Genomic DNA, 18,756 nt, shown 5'->3' with positions numbered 1-18,756 from the left:
AAGAGAAAATGGCATCAGGACTGTCTCCAGATTTGTGATTTGTACGACTGGTTAAATAGTGGTACCATTCACCAACATGGGTATTACTTAAAGGAGGACTAGAGGGAAATGGGGTCAATAATGACATACTATTTTAGAAGTGCTCATCTTGAGGTGCCTGAGAGACAACCAAAGAGTTGTTGAGCTGGCAGTTGTTTGAATCTAAAACTCAGAAGTAAGTTCTGGACTGGAAATGTAAATAATTAAAATAATCGTTAGTATGCTAGTTCTTTGCTTTGTGGGAGGAAAGATAATTGTGTTCAGCATTACGACAAGTTCCACACATGAAGAATCAATTCCTTCAGCTGTCCTCAGAATAGGAAAAACTTCCAGAAAGCCCTACAGCTAACTACTTTTGGCCTCATTACCCAGAACTCTGTCACATGGCCACTTTTAAGCCTCAAGGAAAGCTTGGAAATCCAGCCTCTATGGCAGTAGGTATTGAGTTTACTTACATTATCAGCCACAAACGGTAAATGAAGCTATGAGATTATACAGGGAAAGGGAATACTGTACAGTAAAAAGAACCAAAAACAGAATCTTGAGGGACTCGACATATAAAATTGGGGTAGTGGAAGAGAAGATGCCCTAAGTTTAAAGATAAGGTAGGAGAGTGGGGAGGGATTTTTGGTACCATTTAAGCCAAGGAAAAAGAAGTCAAAATGGATGAAGATGACAATTGTTGTATGCTGAAAAGGCAACTAAAATGAGGTCTACAAATTATTAGATTTAGCACCTGGAGGTCATGGGATATAGAATTCTGAACACTAAAACCTGATTACAGAAAGCTGAAGACCACTTATAGTAGGGGCAAGTTAAAGTTATTCAATTTGTGTCAGTGTCCGAAAATGTAAAATGGGGAAAATAACAGAATTCATGTCTTAGAATTAAGTGAGATATTACATGCAAAAAAACTTATTTAGCATATTGAAAGTGCTCAATAAACGGTAGCTCTTCCAAGTAATCTCATATCTAAATTTGGCCTGCTATTATATTAATATAAAGGATTGTATTAATTAAAAACATAGCACAATTTGGCATTTTTTCAAACTTTATATAAATGGTATGCTATACATATTTTGCAATTTTTTATTTTTACTCAGCTTTTTTTTTTTTAAAGATTTTATTGGGGAAGGGGAACAGGACTTTATTGGGGAACAGTGTGTACTTCCGAGACTTTTCCAAGTCAAGTTGTTGTCCCTTCAATCTTAGTTGTGGAGGGCGCAGCTCAGCTCCAGGTCCAGTTGCCGTTGCTAGTTGCAGGGGGCGCAGCCCACCATCCCTTGCAAGACTCGAGGAGTCCAACCGGCAACCTTGTGGTTGAGAGCCCACTGGCCCATGTGGGAATCGAACCAGCAGACTTAGGTGTTAGGAGCACACAGCTCTAACCGCCTGAGGCACCAGGCCGGCCCACTAATCGTATTTTTTAAATGTATCCTTATTGATTGATGCAATTTAGTCCATTTTTTTTTTTTAGTCCATTCATTTTAATTAATGCATGATATCCCCATATACAACTATATCACAATTTGTCCATTCTCCTGTTGGACATTTAGTTTATTTCCAGTTTTTGCTGCTAGAAACAATGGTGCAACAAACATTCTTGTACAGTCTTCTTGGATATGTGTGTAAAAGAATCTCAGGAATATACCGCTAGAATTGGAATTGCTGAATTGAGGATATAATACCTCTTCAACTTTATTCTAGATCTTGCTAAATTTCTCTCCAAAGTGGACACACTAGTTTATACTCTCAGAAGCAAGCATGAGATTTCCTGTTTCTTCCCTTGGTCTTATCAGACCTTTTTAGTGTTTGTGTGAAATGCAAGCTCATTGTTTTAAATTGTACTGCTAAGGTTAAGGAATAGATCATTCTTACAAGCTTAATGCCATTACTTTCAGACAGAATTTTTCCTCTGACATAAAAGCACTATTATAAGCCTGTATTTGTATTCCTGCTAGATGTTCACACCTCCCAGTCCTCCTCCATTAAACTGTATTATGCCTACCTAACAATGGTGGAAAGTATGCGTGGGGCAAAAATGCCTGGATTTGCATCCTACCTGCTCTGTCACTCCTTAATTCTGTCACCACAGGCAAATGAAAACCGGACCTGCCCAGATTCCATCATCTGTAAAACAGGGATGACAGCATTTGACAGGGTTCTTGAGGATTAAATGTTATAGCAGGTTATTACTCATCATTGCAACTGCAGCAACTAACAGGACCCAATACACAACAAGCAGACTATAAGCATTTGTAGAATTGAAAACATTCACCCACCAAGCATTTTCCTGAACTTCACCTCCTCAGGAATCTCAGGGGTTCCTAATGCTATCATAGTGGTCTGCTACAACTACAACACCACCAACCCACGTGTTACATTTTACATTTTCGGACACTGACACAAATTGAATAACTTGAACTTGCCCCAACTCACACAGATGGTATGTGGTTGAGCTATATGGAATTCCTATGGTATGCACCTGATTTTCACAGTATTAACACAAAGAAATTTAAAATATATTTGCTGTAAAATACCATTTTAGAGTATAGTAGAGAGGAATTTCTAATGAGTGCTTGGAAATTATATTCCTTTGAAATATTATAAGGACAATGCTGTATAAATTACCCCCAAATTGCCCATCTCCCTTAATGTGGGTTTCAGAGAATGACGGCAACTTGCAGGCAGTCCATTAGAGAAATTTAAGAAATAACATGACACTATGAGCTCACTTCTGATGTGTGTACACTATTAGATATCAATAGATTAAAAAGGTCCCACCCAAATTGAAATAATAGCAAAGAAGCATATGAAAGATGAAAACACACTATTTAAAAAATATGTTTTATTTGCAGCAGAGTCAAATGAATAAAGCACTTGTCGTGCGGGGCGTCCGGCGGGGTCTCAGCTCCCGCTCCCCACATAAGAACGCAGGATATGGTGAGGCCAAAAAGGAACACCCACGGAGCCATAGATAGGGGAGTCAAACCAATATATTCTCGCTGGTAGCTGGGCTGGAGGAACAGGAAGCAGGAGCCACACTATCTGCAACCTGCTCTCCACTTCTCTGCAATCTGTGAACTGCACTCCGCCGTGCTAGCTGCAATCCGCTCTTGCTAGCTCAGCCACCATCTTCTTGCTAGCCCCCATTCTCTCTGCTAGCGTAGCCACGGCAGTTGTATTAGTGGCCAATGGCTCACTGGTTACAGCTGACGGCCAACTAGCCACAGCTGATGGCCATCCAATCATAGTTGATGGCCATTTACTACCTGAGCCAGCACCTTTCTATGTGAGGCCGAGAGCCTGGAAACTGCTTTCTGGGGTTCTGTCCCCACAGCACTCAATGAAAGTAAGGTAATCTATATTCTTTATTAGACTCACTTCTGTCCTTGAAAAATTCTCAAATCATTCCAGTCAACAAAAAGCCAACACTTTTAAAAAGAGAAACAGGCATTCCCATAAATTGCTTGTAAAGAAAAAAGAGGAAAAAGATACAATCTTTATGGAAGTCAGGAATTCTACTCAAAATTAATAAATAAAATATATTCCTTTTTATTCCCTAAAAACATAAAAAAAAAAAATATTATAAACATTACTGGAGCTGGCCCGGTGCCTCAGACGGTTGAAGCTCCATGCTCCTAACGCCGAAGGCTGCTGCTTCGATTCCCACATGGGCCAGTGGGCTCTCAACCACAAGGCTGCCGGTTCAACTCCTCGACTCCCCTCAAGGGATGGTGGGCTGTGCCCCCTGCAACTAACAACGGCAACCGGACCTGGAGCTGAGATGCGCCCGCCACAACTAAGATTGAAAGGACAACAACTTGACTTGGAAAAAGTCCTGGAAATACACACTGTTCCCCAATAAAGTCCTGTTTCCCTTCCCCAATAAAATCCTTAAAAAAAAAAAAAAGAATTTCTAACCTTCTTTTTGACCATCGTGTGCAACTCGATTCAGTCCAGTTCAAGATGCTGACAAACTTCAGGGCTGGTGCTTGAAACAGAAATTATGATTCTTAAAGAAGCTTTTCACATAGATAAGGTGTATTTGAACATATGATGACTGATATACACAAAGAAGTTTTTGCTTTCTTTGTCCTTTTCATGGTGGTAGGAATAAATTTTGAGAAGGGGTCAAATATCTGCAAGAACATGTATCTTCCCCATAGAGAATTTCCATAGAATTCAATTCTATTATTTAAAGTTTTTCTACCATCCAGCCCTTGCCTGCAGCTTGAAAGAGTAACTAAACCAGCTGTTCTACAACTATCTTAAAAGACAACTTTGTCAACTATGCTTTAATTGACAAAGGTGATTTTAATTTTTTTTAATTGGGGCATATTGGGGAACTGTGTGTTTTTCTGGGGCCCATCAACTCCAAGTTGCTGTCCTTCAATCTAATCGTTGGAGGGCACAGCTCAGCTCCAAATCCAATTACTGTTTTCAGTCTTTAGTTGCAGGGGGCATAGCCTACCATCCCATGTGGGAATTGAACGGGAAACCTTGGTGCTGAGAGCTCACGCTCTAATCAACTGAGTCACCCAGCCGCCCGGAGGCACAAGGGAATTTTGAGAAACTGTTCTTCATCTTGATTATGGTGATGATTGTGCATTGGTCAAATCTGGAGTGAGTTTTACTAATTTACATTTACTGAATGTAAATTATACTTCAATAAACATGACTTTAAAAACTTTTTAAAAAAGAAAAATCTCTAACCTTTAAAATAATGAAATTTGTATATGTTTCATACTTCTATCAATTAAGTCATAAAATCATTATTTGGAATCCCACAGTTAATTACTTGGCATAATATTATTAATTTTTGTTCATCGTCATTACACAGAACATTATAATTATAATCTGGCCAAGATTTAGGATTCAATGTTGAAAAAACTTGAAAGTCCATTGTATTTTTCATTTCACTTTAAAGATCAAACAACAAACATACGTTCATATAATTTCTTGGATAATTTTTCTCTTAGAATTGAATCTTTGTTTTATTTTATAGTGCATATTTCTTCATTTTTATATTTTCCACTTACCTTTCATTGTTTCTTTAGTTTTATATATATAATCATTTTTATCAATTATTGGATTAATCTGTCAGCTTTAATAACTTGTATAGCCCAAAATTTTGACATGTTAGAATATTGTTTATGACAGCCAAATCTTAAGCAAATTTCATTTTTCAAAGGTTTACTCCAATTTTATAATTTCTATGAAACTAAATATACAAAGCTTGATTCAATTTCCAAACTACTTTTTCAGCTCTTGCACCACAGGCTGCCCATAAGGTCCAAATATTTTCCCAATTTTTATTAATTTTTATTCCCTGCTTTTAAACTATCAACGGTACCAAAAAATTGTCTACAAGTGGACACTTTGGTCAGTGTTGCTCAAGCAGTAGTTCACCGTAATCAGAAGTGTCTGGACGCTGATGGTGACCACTTTGAGCACCTCTTATAATTGCAGAAGTCAAATGTGACTTGTATTCATCTTTTGTTATCGGTATGATATATGTTTACTATTACAACTTTAATACAGGTTTTTCCTTTCTTAAAATGTGCATACATTTTTTGGCACCCTTTGTATATATATGGTATATGTAAAGTCAGAAGAGAAAGGGAAAATGTTTATAAATCGTATCTCAGATTAAGAACTAATTTTTGTAAAGAGCTCCTACAAATCAGTAAGAAACAGATCAACAGCTCAGTAAAAAAAAAATAGTGAAAGATATATTCAACAGAAAAGTAAACACAAATTGCTTTGAAACATTTAATACCATTCTCAACCCCACGCATACTAAGAAATCACACTAAGATACCATTTTTCACCTATCATATTGACAAAGCTATAAGTTTGAGAATACACCTTATCAGAGTGTAGGGAAATAAGCACTCTCACACTGGAGTGTAAACTGGTTCAACATTTATGGAAAGCAATGTCAATATCAAGATTACAAATGCATATATTCCTTGACCCAGCAATTCCACTCCTAGGGATTTATCCAACAGAATCATTCCAACATGTGTGAAGTGACACGTATACACATTTATTGTGGCACAGTTCATTAAAGCAAAAGACTGGAGACAACCTACATGGTCATCATTGAGGAACTAAATTAGGACACATTTATACAGTCGGAAACTATACAGCTATTACTTCCAAATAAACAGGAACTTCTATATACTAATGTGAAAACATCTCTAAGATATATTGTTCAGTGAGTAAGCTGCAAAACAGTATGTACCATATACCACTATTTTATCAAATAAAAGGCAAAGGAAAACATATCTACATGTTTGCTGGTATGTGCACAGAGAATCTGTGGTAGTATTTACAACTAGTAACACTGGTTTTCTTCAAGGACAGGAAATATAGCAGAGGGATTGAGGTAGAGAGGAAAATTCCTTTCCACTATATCCTATCTGCCTTCTAAATTTTGCATCATGAATGTATTATCTATTCAGGACAGTACAATTGATTTTTTTTAATGTCAAGAATCTATACACTAATAATTCTCTGCATTCCCTCTCTTCTACTCTACTTCCTCACCTTTCCCCACCAACCTTCCATATTCCTGTGGGATAATTCCATTCTTGGCTTTACTTACCACCATTGAGGGTTTTCACTAGCCATCAGGACATGCCACTCTTATCCTTTATTCTAGAGAATAACTGGAGACCCCTGAGGTCCTCCTGGTGCAGGGGTTCTTAATTGTTTTTATGCCATGAACCTCTTTGGCATTGGCTGAAGCCTTTGGACTCCTGAGAAAATATGTAAAGTTATTTTAAAAAATCAAACATATTGAAACAAAGTTATAAAAAGATTTTTAAGATATTTGTGATATAATAGTAATACATTTACTATTGTATACATTTACAATAGTATACATTTACAAATGTATACTAAATGTATACAAATAGTATACATTTACTATGCATTAATTGTTTATTAATGCATTAAATAAAATCTATCACTGGAGAAGTTAATACGGTAATTTTGAAATAGTAATAAACATGATGTCAAAAGATCTATGCTGTAATATGATAAATGATCTAAGAAAGTCCCTCCTAGATCTAGACAGACTGCCCTCTATACCTTGCTACTCAGCTGGTCATTTGGGGATTTCTCTTCACCATCGTCCTGTGGGGCATACCTTTGTGCCACTGTCTGGTGTTTTCTACACCCTGTATCTCATTTATTCCCTTGTTTTGGTGGAGTATACCTTCCGGTTGTTTTTGAGAAAGTATGGGAGAAAAATTATTTAGATCTTGAATATCTGAGTATGTCAGTATTCTATTATTCATATTGGATCGAATGTTGAGTAAAGAATTCTACTGGAAATCATTTTTTTCCAAATTTTGAAGACTTTCCAGTGTTAATTATTGAGAAGTCCATTCTGATTTTGGATCCTTTTATGTGACTTGTTTTTCTCCCTGGAAGTGTAGTTTTTTACTGTTTTGTCCCAGGCTTCTGAAATTGTACACCATACATTGTTGGGGCCTATTTTCATAGAATGGGATGAGTATTTGGTGGGCCCGTTCAATTGGAAAACAGATGTCTAGGAAGTTTTCTTGAATCCTTTGATTTTTCCCCTTCCCTCCATGTTCTTTTGATGCTATTTGGAATTCATAAAACTTTTAAGTGTTCCTTTCATTTTTTCTTGTTTCCTTCCTACTTTCCATCCTTTCGTCTTTTTACTCTATTTGGGAAGATTTCTTCAACGTATCCTTCATCTCTTAATTTATTTCTGCTATTCTTTAATTTGCAAGTTCTTTTTGGTTCTCTAAATTTACCTCTAATATAGTATTCTTATTTCTTGGTTGCAATAGCTTCTCTTAAGTTCTCTGCGAGTATTGGTGATGTTTTCTTGCCTGTGCATGGTGTTTTCTTCAAGTTGCTTTCTGTTTTATCTTTCATATTGAGGCTGCCCTCAGAGGCCTGGTAATCCTCAGTTGGCCATTGATATTTAAAGTGCGAGAATAAAAAAAAATTGACTGGAAGGCTGTGCCTGAGTGGGGTTTGTCTACTGTGATCTTCACAGTGGACAGTAGTGTGGTCTGACCAATTTAGTTGGAGAATTTCTGCCAGTACTTTTAGTAGTTCCTTCCTCTTGAGCTAGTCAGATTCCCAAAGATTTTTGCAGACTTCTGCCAGAAGCCTGAAGATCTAGCTTTTAGTTCTAAGAACCAAGAAGGGAAAGACAGGAGAATGACAGCTCCTAGAATGCACAAGTATATTTCATTTTCCTATTTTCGGTAGAGTAACCCCAATCCCAAAGTAACATTGGGACTACAGGAAAACAAATAAATACAAAATGGTGCGAGTCGGCGTGAATCCACGTTCTGTGCTATTCAAAGCTTACACAATTAGGGTGACCATTTTAGGGAAAAATACAAAATAGCAAATATAAAATTATGTACAAAAGTGAATACTTACTTAGAATGAGAAATCATAACAATCACAAATTTTAAATATTGACATTGACAGATACCACACATACTACCGTTTTCCCGAAAATAAGACCTAGACGGACAATCAGCTCTGATGCGTCTTTTGGAGCAAAAATTAATCTAAGACCCGGTCTGATTTTACTGTATCACACATAGCCAAATCCCTGAAGGACCTTGGAAAGAGCTTCATGAGCGTCACGTTAAATTCTAAGTGCAAGACATACTTGAAAAGGTAATAGGTGTGGCCTTAATCATGATGGATGTTGAAGACTAACAGTCTTTACATTGGGCTACTTGCCCCTTGTGGGTACACAAACTTTACAGTTAGAACTTACATTGCTAAGAGTTAAAAATGAAGTCCCTGGTTAAAAAAAAAAAAAAAAGTTTTTAAGAGAGCCCTTTTTTCTTTACCTTGGCTGTCAGGAAGCACAAAGATTAACTTTAGGAGACAAAGCAGAGCTCAGTCCAGCAAAACCAATGTAACTAGTTAGCTAAGGTTCTATGGGGTACAAAAACGTGTAAATGTTATGAAGGGCAATTTACTACACAGCACCCCAATGAACAAAGATTACTGACTAAAAATGAGTATCCTGGAGGAGCCATCTAGCTACTAAAATATATTAGGTTGTTTCTTTTTTGTAGTTATGCACGGATGAATCTTAGTTGTTGTATGGTCTCTTCTATCATTAATGTTGTAGCCTCTTGACAGCTCACTCATGGACTGGTTGCACTATCAGCAGAAAATTTTCTTCCTATAGGCTAATTATTTCTGCTCTGAGAGTCTTTCTTAAAAATACAATTTGTGATGCTTAAGGCAACCTAAAGGGCAGGTAGGCCATCTTCAAAGCTCATGATGATGGTTTCACCTGTTAAAGTGTCCTTGATGGAGATGAAGACCCAGACTTCAGGTGAACTCAAGATCCAAAGGATTTCTTGTGGGCCATTATAAGAGTCTTGAAAATAAGTTGGGGAAGTACACTTCTGTGTCTAAGAGCTGGATGAATCACAAATAGGTGAAACATATTTTTTACTCTGAACTGATTGTACATATTGAATAAGTTTGACCTCATTTTGTATATCTGCTCTTAGTATATCGAGACCAGAGGCCTCGAGTTTTTCCTGTTGTTGGGAAAGGATCTGGGTCAGGGATTTCAGTTAAGGTAGTAAGTACAGAGAATTATGTTCAGGCTGGATCTCTTATGTCCTACTTGGAGTACAAAAAAACCCCAAAACAAACAGTATATTCCTGTTTGCATAAAGTTTTGGTCTTGTTCTAAAAGGGTAATAGAAGAGAAACTTAACTAAGTGCCTATTGACTCATTATTAGGCTCCAAAGAAATATTCTGAGTGAGAAGACAAAAAAATCTTGAAAGTAGAGCAAACACTACTGTTAGGAAAAGAAAAAGCCTACTTTAGTAGCAAACTTTGGGGAACAAGTATTTCCTTGGATGTCCTAACAGAGGTGAGAGCAGTGGTACTATTTGGGCATTAGGTCAATTAGAAATGTCAGCTTAAGGACTCTGGAAATTTCGACAACCACATTTTCCCAAGACCTCTCCACAATGGAAATAACTTTTCCATGTACTTTCCCCTCTTAGACATGGCCTTTTCCCCTTAACCTCTAATTTTTCCTCTATTTAGGTTTTAAAGTTTCATTAGTGAAGTCTGGGTATTAGTCTTAGCATTTCATTTACTAATTTTGAAAATAAAAACGACAATTAGTAACACATAGAGTAAATGGTTTTACCTGCCACCTTGTATAGATGGATTTTTTCCAATTGTGAATGACAAAGGCAATTCAGCACTTGAATACTTACGGGAGACTTTCTACTTTTTCCATATAATCAACTGCCTTAGTCCTTATTTTCATTTTTATTGAACTTGTAGTTAAGACCTCTAGTTTCAATTCACTCCCTCTTCCTCTAGTAGTGTTACTTTTATTCAGAGCAGAAGTGCATCCAGCCTTCAGATTTTCTCTTGTTGGATGGAGCAATGGAAATGCACTTAGAAGTCTTCTGAGTTTCTGAGAGTTTCAAGTCTTACAAAGGGAAGCTTTTTTCCACCCTTTCTAGAATGCAGATGTATAACTTAAATTCCTACAGCCTTATTAGACCTTGGGGTATAATCCAGGTGTTGGGAATAGAAAAAAATTCCTAAATTGCCAGAACCTGAGTGATATAAAGCTGCCCTTCACAAGTCCTATATCCATTAATACTCTGGACTTCACTGACATTCACATGAAATAAACTATGTCGCTGTTACATATTTTGTTACATGAAGCCAAAAAAAAAAACTTTGAGACATTTGTTTATAAAAATGTCCTTAAAATTCTAACTACTTTTCAAGCTAGTAAGGGTTTATTTCCTAGAGCCCCCCAGAATGAAAAAATGGTATGTGGAATCTGAAGCCAATATTACCAGTGGGGTAGAGGGGCTTTAGTCAATCTGAGTAACTGATGGAATACAAACTGTACTTAAATAAATGTGAAAAATGAAGACTATTTTAAAAAACATTTGAAAAGTAACCAAATATAAATTTCAAAAAGTAAAAAAATTATCACTGAAATTAAAAACTCAACGACTACAAATGCATAAAGTATGACTCTACGTTGGATTCCCCCTTGGAAAAACATAAGCCATGAGACTCATCTTTGGGAACTGTTGGAGAAACCGCCAACATGGACTAGATACATTACAGAATTACTGTTTTCTAAATTTACTAAGAATGTATCAGAGATGGAAAACACAAAATAGTAAGAAACTTTACCATAGTTCTTAATTACCTACTTACAAATAACTAAACATTTCTATGTAACTTTATTGCCCAATCTTCCACCTGAGCTTCTAATCACAGGAACAAAATCAGTTCACTGACATATGTGACCATTTTTTATGAACTTTTTTCAGACTTCTGTCTTCGTTGTTACAGAATGAATTCTGCCAGTAACTTTTGGAGTAAAATCCTTACATACAGGACTAAACCAGATCAATTAGCTCTTCTCAATAGCCAAAATATTGTATTTTTTAAAACCTCTATCCTTTCCTATCTCTGTTCGCATCAAACCATGAAATGCCTGCATCCTACGTAAGCCTACCAAATTAGACTCAAATGGAATAAGGACAACCTGTGAAAACTGAAATCACTTGGTTTACATACTGCTTTATTTCAAATCTAAGATGATACCACTTGCAAGATGTATACCATTGTTTTATGTACCATCAAGAATGAGAATGCTGGGCCGGCCCAGTGGCTCAGATGGTTGGAGCACCGTGCTCCCAAACGCCCAGTTCACCGGTTCGATTCCCACATGGGCCAGTGAGCTGCACCCTCTACAGCTAAGACTGTGAACAGCTCTCCCTGGAGCAGAGCTGCCGTGAGCAAACCGTCAGCGTGAGCTGCTAAGTGCTGTTGAGTTGCCCCGGTGGCCAGCATTGAGTGGCCAGCAGCTGGCGAGACCGACGACTGGTGACCGACTGCCTCAGCCGAGCAGAGTGCCAGGCCTATAACACCAGCATGGGCCAGGGAGCTGTGTCCTATACAATTAGACTGAAAAACATGGCTTGAAGAGGGGAGAGGGGATGGAGAGCAGGTGGAAAGGTGAAAAACTAAAAAAAAAAAGAGAATGCTGCCAACTATGACAGTGTATTTGATAGTCCTGCAAACTGCATGACTTGGTTACCAGTCTTTTTGAAGAAATTTATCTGTTTCCAAGTATCAATTTCATGAATAAATTGCATTTAGTAGTTAATTCTTTGCACATTATACCTTATAGGCATCTCCCTTACTCGGTCCAAAGAAAAACTTGGTTGCCACTTATCAAGAAAACAGAATTGTGGTTATCGTTCTTCCAACAATGAGTATTTCTTCCTAATATTACGTCCTGCTGCTTCTGTATGCCTTTCTGCATATACAGTAACATTTTGATGCTGACCCATCCTTTGCAAGACAATTTTAAATAGCAATTATATAACTATCAAAAACACACCAACAGCTGTAACTGAGTTCACATGGACAGGTAAGGGCACACGTCTGCAGTATTGCCTGGCCACAAGAAAACTTAAGATGCCGAGTTTAAGATGTACCCCAATTCCAGAGAAGCTAAAATGAAAAAATGCATCGCAGAATTGGAGATACGGTATCAGGCAGCTTGGCAAAGGTTTTTATATGTAAATTCTGATAACCATATGAGACTTAGCTGTGATCCTCGTTTTCATTCAAACAAGTTCAAATAACTTGCCCAAGATTCCCCATCTGAGTGCCTAGACCAAGATTCATACCCACTTACAATGAAAGACAACTTCAGTTCTCCCTCACAATTTTTAACAATTGAGACACTGCCTTATTCTGTTAAGAGCACTATGCCAAAGCTGAATGGCCAGTTATGAGTAGACTTGGCTGTCAAATACCTTGAAGGTGTCTCAAATATGATTAACGTTCAATGAAGAAATTTCCTATCCTAAATTTAAGTGACTTCTATTTTTTGTAGTTTCAAATGTTTTTGCTCAACACACCCACAAAATAATCTTCATGCAAGGAATTAAACTATGGAACAGAGTAACTGATGAGATCTACTTGAAATAAAAACTTAAAATCTGATAAAAACTTAAAAACACTTAAATCTGATGTTTCTAGTTCACTTTATGAATTTTCCTTGAATGTGTCAAATTTATACAGTTTAAAACTTCAAGAAATGATTCTTTTTGTTTGTAGCTATAATTACCCTTATTAACTTAAAGATGTAAATTTACTTTTGGCAGTGATTGAATCCCCAGTTGCCAATCATGTCTAATTCAAAGTGGACTATCCTGGTTCCCAAGCCAAAGCTTGGTTTCTTGCAACATCCAGAACATATCAAGAGTCCAGTGGGGCTGTAGGAAGATAAGAAAATTATACATGACCATTTTTGGAAATGGTGTCATTATAAATTAACAATATAGACTTTATATATAACTATTATAATAGAACAAACAATCTGGATCTAAACTCTTAGCTGATCCAAGAAAGCCTCTTAAAACAGGTTTTAAGGCAAATATCAATAATTAATAAGACAAAATCGAAGATTTTAACAAAGCTAAAGTTTTAAAACGAAATCTTCCAATGTTCCTCTTTGAATACACTTAAATTTTTACCATTTGCTACCCTAGGAAAGTTAATTTTATGTAAGATTATATCCTACTGAACTTATGGCAGTTTTGCCAGACCTATTACGTTACTACAGCAATTAAACAAAATTGCTGATTCCTCACAAACATGAAGCACTTCAAATGCTTAGGCTTAAAACTAGTTTACAGCAGGCTAGATTTATCCTCTGGAAACAGGTTCACCCAAGCTGGTTTCCTTTTTGTATTCCCTTAGTTTCAATGTTTTATAGGCCGTCTACACATTTCTCTCCTTCTTCCCATTTTTAAGGGGATAAGACTACCAAGAGTTACATTTTACAAGAACACAGTATCTGCAATAGCTTCTTGCAACTGGATTCTTATTCTAAGGCTAATCTTTGTTACACTTAGCTCCTAACTGGAGACATAAAGATACTCTTTAACAAATAAAAGTAAAATGAGTCAAACAACACAGCTGTTTCTTGGGAACAGGAAAGTATCTAAGTAGCGCATTCATTTTACACAATTACAGCCTTTACTCCCAATAATTTCAGAGACAATATTTGTTAAGTCAACAGATGTGAAACGTCATTTTAAAATGTTAATACCGAAACAAATAACCACCTTCATTAATACAGGAATAATTTTGAGCCAACAGAGGGAAAATAAATGTAAACCAAGTTTATTTTGCCTTTTAAGTAGTGTTCTTAAAGCACTACAGCTTGGTAAACAATGTAAATTAGTATAAGTCATCTCAAAAGCCAGTTTTGTTTTGTTTGTTTTTTAATGAGTTGTTAAAAAGATGCAGCCTATTCTAACAGGATAAATATTTTTAACCATTTCACTTCGAGTTAATGAAGGCTCACAAATGAGCAACACTCCTCATTGAGGAAAACAAAAAGCTGTTGTCGACAAGCGACAGCACACACACACAAAAACAAAAGAACTGTGTAAAAATAACTAACTGTTCCCATATTTTTTGAAGTCTTACAATGGGATGATATGCACATGATCTTGCTGCAAACTTGCCATACAGACTCGTAATACATGTAGTCTAGACAACGATTCAGTCCAAGAGGTGCTAACTTCAGACAATGCAGCACTATAATCCTTTTAACAATGCAATTTGTTTTACTCATTATCTTTTCTTCTAGACTGAAATATAGGCTAGAAAGAAAATGCTCCCTAATTAAAAATTGGTATTGTTTACAGGAAAAATTGTATAATTTTGTATTAGAATTTACAAGTGTATGTTCAAATCGAATTTGCCTCTGCTCCCCCCTTCCCAGCCACAAAATGGGCATGAAGTAGAATTTTTAAAAATGCCTTAATTTTCAACTTCATGCAAACTAAATAAAGATGACCAAAACAAAACTTAAACAATGGAAGGTATTTCACAGAAAATTTCTTATACAAAAAACACATAAGAAAAAGGGCCACTAGGTGACATTTTAATTTACAAATTGGCATCATTTTGGTCGACAAATATCCAGATGCTGTTTTCTTCTGCTAACAAGAGTTGCAGAGACAGAGAGAGAGAGAAAAAAAAAATAACAGCATGACTTCTGATTTTAATCACACATTTCTTCTGGAATTTCATGTGGATTAAGGATGCCAGGGACAGACATCTGAAGTTTATGTTTCTCTTCCTGAGCCTGTCGAAGGGCTGTTTCTCTTTCTTCCAAAAACAGATCAGATGTATCTTCACCTGCAAACTCCTGTGAAAAGACAGTTGAAAGATCAACACAATACACTTCGATTTTGGAAAATGACCGACTTTAGGGAAGTATAGGTAAGCACACCCCTTTACACAAGGGATGTAATTTTTTCCATCATTTGGTTGGGTTTATAGTATATAGATATAATCTATGGAGCTGAATTCAAAACCAAAGGTGTTTGGGGCGGGGAACGAGGTTACAAAAGATGTATAGTATGATGCTATATGTAAAATATACTACATAAGGTATCAAGAAAGCTGTTTCTAAGGTTAATGATCATATTTAACTATAATCATTGTCTTCAAAGCTGTATTTCAGACAATTTTCATTCTCTTTTGCATTCTCCCTCTACTTTATGAAATCATGTTTTTATATTCAGCTAATTTTTTTAAAACTACTTATATTTGATGGGGGAAAAACCCTGAATATCTTGTGACCAAATTCTTAGTCACTGATAAAATAATCCATCAACTAGTTATGAGTTTTACGACACTTTGCAACACTTAAATCAGTCTTAGTATCTTTCAACTGTAAATAAAATACATACCTTTATTTGTACAAGGAAATCCCTAAGGTGTTCCTTGAAAGCAGGAATATCCTGATTTAAGCTGAAAAGCCCTGTTACAAAGAGCTTTACTTGAGCACTGCAAGTCAAAACATAGTAATTAGTTACCTGTGTTTTTAATTGAAAATTTTAAGTTTATTAAAAAGTATATATATTTACTCTTGTAGATGAGGGAATGCAGATTTAAGGAGATTAGCCACATATTCCTGAATAAACATTTGGTTGTTAACTGGATTCCCAGGATTTAATGGTGTACTTATTTTTCCTTCTTCAACCAAATTAAACATATACGCGAGTATTGATGCATGCATTGTCAAACCTGTTGATAAAAAGAACATTATTAACTCTGAAGATGTAGTAACAATGGAACACTTAACATTTTTATGGCTTTAAATTCTTACCAGCAGTATGTGAGGTGTCTGTCACAACAGAAAAGATATGTTGAAGAATATCACAAAAATAAGTTTGATAAAAACTCTGAGCTGCAGCTTCTTCTTGTGCAACATTTTGTAATAGTGTAAAAAGTATCTGTAAGCCTAAAATATACAGAATACCGAAAAATTACAGACTGGCAACATTCATGATAGTATTTCAGCTACTCAACTCAAAGCCCATTCTCCCTCTTTTTTGATAATGATTAGATTACTTGCCTAAATTACCTTGAATCAGAAATGGAGTTCAACTAGAATCAATGCCTGCTTACTTACAGACTATAACCTAAATAACAACCACTACCTCCTTTCCACTATGTCTGAAGGATTGGTTGATTCTCTGCACATTCACTCCAAAAACAGTACAACTAAACAGATCTTTCTATTACATGAACCAATTACTATTCAAAAACACAACAAATAATGGGGCGGCCGGGTGGCTCAGTTTGTTAGAGCATGAAGCTCTGAACAGGGTTGCCGGTTCGATTCCCACATGGGCCACTAGGCTGTGCCCTCCACAACTAGATTGAAAACACCAGCTTGAACTTCTAGCTGAGCCACCGGTGGGCGGCCGGTTTGGTAAGTGGTTAGAGTGCAGTGCTCGTAACACTAAGATCGCCGGTTCGGTTCAAGTCCCACATGGGCTAGTGAGCTGAGCCCTCCACAACTAGATTGAAAAATAATGACTTGACATCCTGGAAAAACACTATTCCCCAATTAAAACAAACAAACAAACAAAAAATCCTCCCGCTAGAAATGTAAAGTATTATCCTCAGTAGACCCTTAGTGCCACAGAAAAAAAGCATATGGGGAAAAGGAAACACTGGTGAAAATATGGGTAAGTGATGTTCTCCCTACCTTGAATTTTACGCCCATTTCCCCATAACTCAATCCTGCCTATGGACTATGTCTGAAACAGATGATTAAACTGCTTTTAGGACTTAAGACTTACTCAGCTCTATAGATGCAAATGATGCAAACAAAACTGAGAACAAGCGAAGTAACACCTACCTCTCCATAAGTATATGTCTATCTATTAATGTCTGTATAGTTTGTCGATTGCTAGACAAATTAATAAAAAGATATCATTTCTATACATTTACCTGTATCAGCAACATTCCTCATGGTATGTTTAAAAGCCCAAATAATGGAATCCAAAACAAGTTTAAACTGTGCAGGTGGAATAGCCAGGAATGCTGGGAAACAATGAGAATTTACAGCCTGAAGTAGTAAGAAAAAGTTTGTTCTGTGTTCAGGATATTCTTCAAAGTCCTTAAAGAAAAAAGAAAAAAGAAATAAAAAGGTGGGAAGGGAACAAAATAAAATTTAACTACCTTAATTATTAACTATATGTTAAATGGGAGTGGAAAAGCAAGCCCTGATTCAGTATATTTGGAGTTGTTGGTGGAACCCATGACATAGATGTATGGCCCCGAGAGGCAAACCCAAACACAATATAATTCACCTCTCATGGAAGATGAAATTACCATTTATTACTGCGTTTACCCGAAAATAATACCTAGCCAGACAATCAGCTCTAGCTCCAATGTGTCTTTTGGAGAAAAAGACCCAGCATCATATATCATATCATATCACATATGAGACCCGGTCTTATTTTACTAGAAGAAAAAAATATACTAATTTTTTAAAATACATAAAATTATAATAATTTTTGCTCCAAAAGACGCATCAGAGCTAATTGTCTGGCTAGGTCTTATTTTTGGGGAAACACGGTAAACAAATGAACTACTAAAATGAGGGGACACGAGGTCACCTTATTATGAAGAAACTCATCAAAATGCACATAAGGAACTAATTTTCTAACTCTTGAGATTATTACTATCACTACTGTGACTGCGATCATAACAGATTAGAAAAATTGTTACCTACTGTGTAAATTTGTATACTTACATAGAAATTTCTTCTTTAATATATTTCCAATTTCTCATAAGCGCATACTATACTTTTATAACTGAAAGTATAAACCTGCCTTTTTATTTAAACAAATACAACTGATTTTTTTTTTTAGTTTCAGGTGCACAAAACAATAGACATTGACACCCCTGACAACACGGTAACTCCCCTCCCCTAATCTACAACCCCCCTGACATCATATACAGCTGTTACAATTCCACTGACTCTATTCCCTATGCTGTACTCCACATCCCGTGACTATATATGTATATTTTACTACAGTTGACATTCAATAGTATTCAGCTTCGGCTTCAGGTGTACAGTGCAGTGGTCAGACTACAACTGATTTTTTAATGCCTCAAATGCAGAAAGTTGCTATTTGAATGTTACAATTTATCAAACTTACTTTTTGCTGCTAAGATATTTTTGTAGTAAATTAAAGTAGTTCCCTGATCTAGAAGTTCATTTAATACCAGAACACAAAGATTAAGCCACATTCGTAGATATCATTTAGTTTCAAGCGAAATAAGGATA

General features: G+C 36.3%; 1 protein-coding gene across 4 annotated transcripts in view; it reads right to left on the bottom strand.

Annotated features, from left to right (window-relative positions):
- Window positions 1-14,114: 14,114 nt before the first annotated feature.
- The window catches only part of XPO1 (exportin 1), a 42,997-nt gene continuing 38,355 nt past the window's right edge, over window positions 14,115-18,756 (bottom strand). For all 4 annotated transcript variants that reach the window (XM_081069151.1, XM_081069149.1, XM_081069150.1 and 1 more), the window contains 5 exons: window positions 17,412-17,580; window positions 16,279-16,413; window positions 16,037-16,196; window positions 15,860-15,956; window positions 14,115-15,312 (listed from right to left, as the gene is read on the bottom strand). In XM_081069151.1, coding sequence (XP_080925277.1) covers window positions 15,166-15,312; window positions 15,860-15,956; window positions 16,037-16,196; window positions 16,279-16,413; window positions 17,412-17,580 — 708 coding nt within the window. In that variant the 3' untranslated portion in view covers window positions 14,115-15,165. The remainder of the gene's footprint in view (window positions 15,313-15,859; window positions 15,957-16,036; window positions 16,197-16,278; window positions 16,414-17,411; window positions 17,581-18,756) is intronic.

This window comes from Rhinolophus hipposideros (genome assembly GCF_964194185.1).
Source record: "Rhinolophus hipposideros genome assembly, chromosome: 12".
Classification (NCBI taxonomy): Eukaryota; Metazoa; Chordata; class Mammalia; order Chiroptera; family Rhinolophidae; genus Rhinolophus; species Rhinolophus hipposideros.
The sequence above is the reverse complement of the archived record's forward strand: the minus strand, read 5'-3'. Positions and strand labels throughout refer to the sequence as shown.